The following is a 3,603-nucleotide window of genomic DNA, read 5'->3' as shown; positions in this document are numbered from 1 at the left end:
ACTGGTCTGGGATGTCACCCAGAAGCATAGCATAAGTTTGAAATACAGACAGTATAGAGCCAATATTCATAACTTCAACTACAAAATTGATACACACATATAGACAGCATAATCATAACCAGCCAACCATAACCTCGTCTTAGACACCTCATTTGACCCCCTTTATACAAGATTTGGTGCTACTACAGGACTTTGGTTGCAACCATGTTCTATACGGTCCCAGCTCAAGTCAATAACGTGACAGGCTGTAACTGCCCTGCTCTCAGCAATTTGTCCTGAATTGACACTCTCCGATGTGTCCTGCGAAAGCTAGTATCGTTACACCCTGGCTCTGGGAGGGGCGTGTTTCTCGGGGCAGAGCAGGGTGATTTACAGCAGCGTAGGCGAGAGTGGAATCTGTCCCACCACATGCGCTGGGGCCAGGGAGGCCCCTGGAGCTGGAGCTTAGAGGGCAGGGAAACGGGGGAGGGTAGCCCTGGGGGGACGTTCACGGGCCCAGCGGCTGCTCAAAGGCCGAGCCGCACTTGCTGCCTGGCGCCCCTGCGGAGCCGTGCCCGGCTGGCACCCCACGTACCTTGCACGCTAATGAAGACCTCGGCGTCTGTGTCGGGCACCAGGTTTTCGAGGTGTTGGCTTCTGACCAGCTCCTGCTGCAGTTGACCTGCCAGGGGAGGACGGAGCATTCGGGGTGAGGGAGGAGTGGTGCTCCGATGCTCAGATTGGTTATAAACAAGCTCCTGCCACGGGGCTGCAGGGGGGTGCGGAGCTGAATGTCACAGGGGAGGGTGTGGGGCAGGGAGACGCCCGTTGCGGGGCAGTCTAGGCCAGGAGAATCCGCGCCAGGCGCCTGATCCCTGTTGCCTGGAAGGTGTTACCGGCTCTTGGATCTACAGACAATCGCAGACCTGGGTGTGCTAAGCTCCCCTCTCTGCCTCAATGGAAGGAGCAATTAAATCCCATTATGTAGTGAGAGCTGGACAACAAGGAGCCACCGCCCAAGGCTAGGCCTGGCAGCACAGCTCGTGAGAAGCTAAGCCGCATGGGCTGAGGGGCTGCCCTGGGCACTGGCTGTAAATTGCCAGGGCCGAGCACTGAGGGTGTCTGTGACCCAGCACAGAGGGCAGCAGTGGGACCATGGCTGTGGGAGTGTGGGAGGAAGCTGATGGACAGAGCTCTGCTGGGCACAGGACTGGCGGGAAAGGCAGCCTTGGAAACTCCCTGTAGCTGCTTGTTCCTGCTGCATCCAGGGGAGCGGGGCTCTGGCCATGCTCAGGAACGGGGATTGCACTAGGGACCCCCGCCTCGCATCAGCCATTTCTCCTCCTCATGGGGGAGCTCCTCGGGCCCCGGGCCCCTGCCTGGGGCGGACGGTGCAGAGTCTGGCTGCGGGGCCGGGCGCGTAGTGAGTTCCCGCACAAACCTTTGGGGTTCAGGACGATGCTCCGCGAGAGCCGCTGGATTTCACCCCCCGCCTGCAACGCGAGGAGCCGAGAATGAGTCTGAGGGGCGGGGCTTGGGAGGGAGCCCTTCCATCCCGACCCCATCCCCCACTCCCCCCAGAGCCGCCCATTCCCCACTGCCCCAGAGCCGCCCATCCCCCACTGCCCCCAGCCCCTTCCATCCCCCACTCCCCCAACTCCCCCTCCCGACCCCAGACCTCCGCAGAGCCGCCCATCCCCCACTGCCCCCGAGCAACCCATCCCCCACTCCCCCAGAGCCCCCCATCCCCCACTGCCCCCGAGCCGTCCATCCCCCATCCCCCCACTCCCCCCGAGCCACCCATCCCCCACTGCCCCCAGCCCCTTCCACCGAGCCCCCCCAGCTCCCCCACCCAATCCCAGACCTCCGCAGATCCTGCCCAGCCCCCACTCCCTCCAGCCCCTTCCAACCCCCCCAGAGCCACCCAGCCCCCCCGGCTCCCCCACCCGACCCCACTCCTCACTGCCCCCAGCCCCTTGGCAGCAAGGGGGGCGGGTGGTGCCGTTACCTGGACGTTGAGCATCCTCCTGACGATGTCGCGGAAGCCCAGGCCATGGGCCAAGGCCCGAACCTCCACCATGACGGGGCCCAGCTCCAGGGGCACCACGACGATGCGCACGGCCCGGGATGAGCCCCGGGGCACCCGCAGCCTCTGCCGAAAGCTCTTCCCCTGCCGGGCCGGGCTGCAGAGCTGCTCCTGGTACGGGAAATCCACCTGCACCTGTATGGGCACCCGGCGCCGCTGAGCCGGGCAGCAGCGGGCAGTGACAGCGCCCCCCCCCCGGGGCCCCCCAGCCCCCAGAGCCCCCCCCAGCATGCCCAGCCCCCCCTGGGGCCCCCCAGGATTCGGAGCCCCGGTCACCTGCAGCTCTTCATCGTCCTCGTGGTAGTTGTACACCACGGCCCGCAGCTCCACCTGCTCGTTCCGCACCACGGAGTAGGGCAGCCGCAGATCGACGAAGAACGGGACCTTCACCACCACCTCGTAGGGCTCGGAGACACAGAGCCCTGGGGGGCCAGGGGGTCAGCCGGCCGTATCCCCAGGGACACTGGGGCCATCACTGCGCCCCTCACTCCCGACACGCAGCCCCCTCCTAGCCCAGCCCTGCCAGTGCTCCTCACTCCCGACCCACAGCCCCTGCTAGCCCAGCCCCGCCCCCCCCGCTCTGCCGGTGCCCCTCACTCCCGACTCGCAGCCCCTGCTAGCCCAGCCCTGCCCCCCCCAGCTCTGCCGGTGCCCCTCACTCCCGACCCGCAGCCCCAGAAGCTGGGTTACCTTTGTCTTTCCTCAGGCTGACGGCCAGGATGTGCCAGGTGGTGATGGAGTCGGGGAGGTATTTGGTGAGCAGGTGTTTGGCGAGGCTGCAGGGAGGGAGGTGAGTTCGAATCAGGCTCATTCACTGAACATGGGGCCTGGCGCCAGCAGCAGGATCCTGGCTGGGGGCTTTGGACCAGGCCCTGGGGCAGCTCCTGGGCTGGAGTTGACACGACACAGGAGGCCGTGGGGGCAGCCGGGAACCCAGAGATCCCCACCCAGGGGCCGCGGCAGGGGAAGCTGCACCGTGCCCTGCCGTGCGGGACGCCCCACGTTCTCCCTGCTCCGGGTTACGGCCCCCCCAGGCCCGGCCCCCCTCACCCCGGCTGGCGCGAGTCTGCCTCGGTCAGGTTGAACTTCTCCCACAGCCAGCTCTCCGGGAAGTGGCTTCTCACCACGGCGGGGCCACCGCAGTCCTCGTCCTCGCACTCCTCGTCCTCGTTGGCTGCAGGGCGTTGGGGGGGGTCGGTCAGCGGGGGCTGGACGGCAGGGACCCCCCCGAGTCCCCCACAGGCCGGGCCCCCCCCCGCAACCCCCCCCCCCCCTAGGGCTGCCCCCCCCCCCCAGGGTTGCAAACTTTCTAATTGCACAAAACCAAACACCCCTGCCCTGCCCCCACTCACTCCAGCCCCCCTCCATCTCTCGCTCTCCCCCACCCTCGCTCACTTTCACTGGGCTGGGGGTTGGGGTGCAGGCTCTGGCCAGGTGGCGCTTACCTCAGGTGGCTCCCTCCCCCAACAACCACCCTCCACAGGCCAGCGGCCCCCCCCCCCCCCCCCGCGCCGCCCCCCCCCCCCCCCCCCCCCCCG

At 66.7% G+C, this 3,603-nt stretch overlaps 1 protein-coding gene across 1 annotated transcript in view; it reads right to left on the bottom strand.

Annotated features, from left to right (window-relative positions):
- Positions 1-506: 506 nt before the first annotated feature.
- The window catches only part of LOC113405848 (venom factor-like), a 5,205-nt gene continuing 2,108 nt past the window's right edge, over positions 507-3,603 (bottom strand). The window contains exons 6-11 of the mRNA XM_029914445.1: positions 3,116-3,239; positions 2,756-2,841; positions 2,342-2,487; positions 1,988-2,200; positions 1,421-1,472; positions 507-661 (exon numbers count right to left, since the gene is read on the bottom strand). Of these exons, the coding sequence (XP_029770305.1) occupies positions 507-661; positions 1,421-1,472; positions 1,988-2,200; positions 2,342-2,487; positions 2,756-2,841; positions 3,116-3,239 (776 nt within the window). The remainder of the gene's footprint in view (positions 662-1,420; positions 1,473-1,987; positions 2,201-2,341; positions 2,488-2,755; positions 2,842-3,115; positions 3,240-3,603) is intronic.

Source organism: Terrapene carolina, unplaced genomic scaffold, assembly GCF_002925995.2.
Source record: "Terrapene carolina triunguis isolate 2854851 unplaced genomic scaffold, T_m_triunguis-2.0 Scaffold51263, whole genome shotgun sequence".
Taxonomy (NCBI): Eukaryota; Metazoa; Chordata; order Testudines; family Emydidae; genus Terrapene; species Terrapene triunguis.
This window is presented reverse-complemented; position numbering and strand designations above follow the sequence as displayed.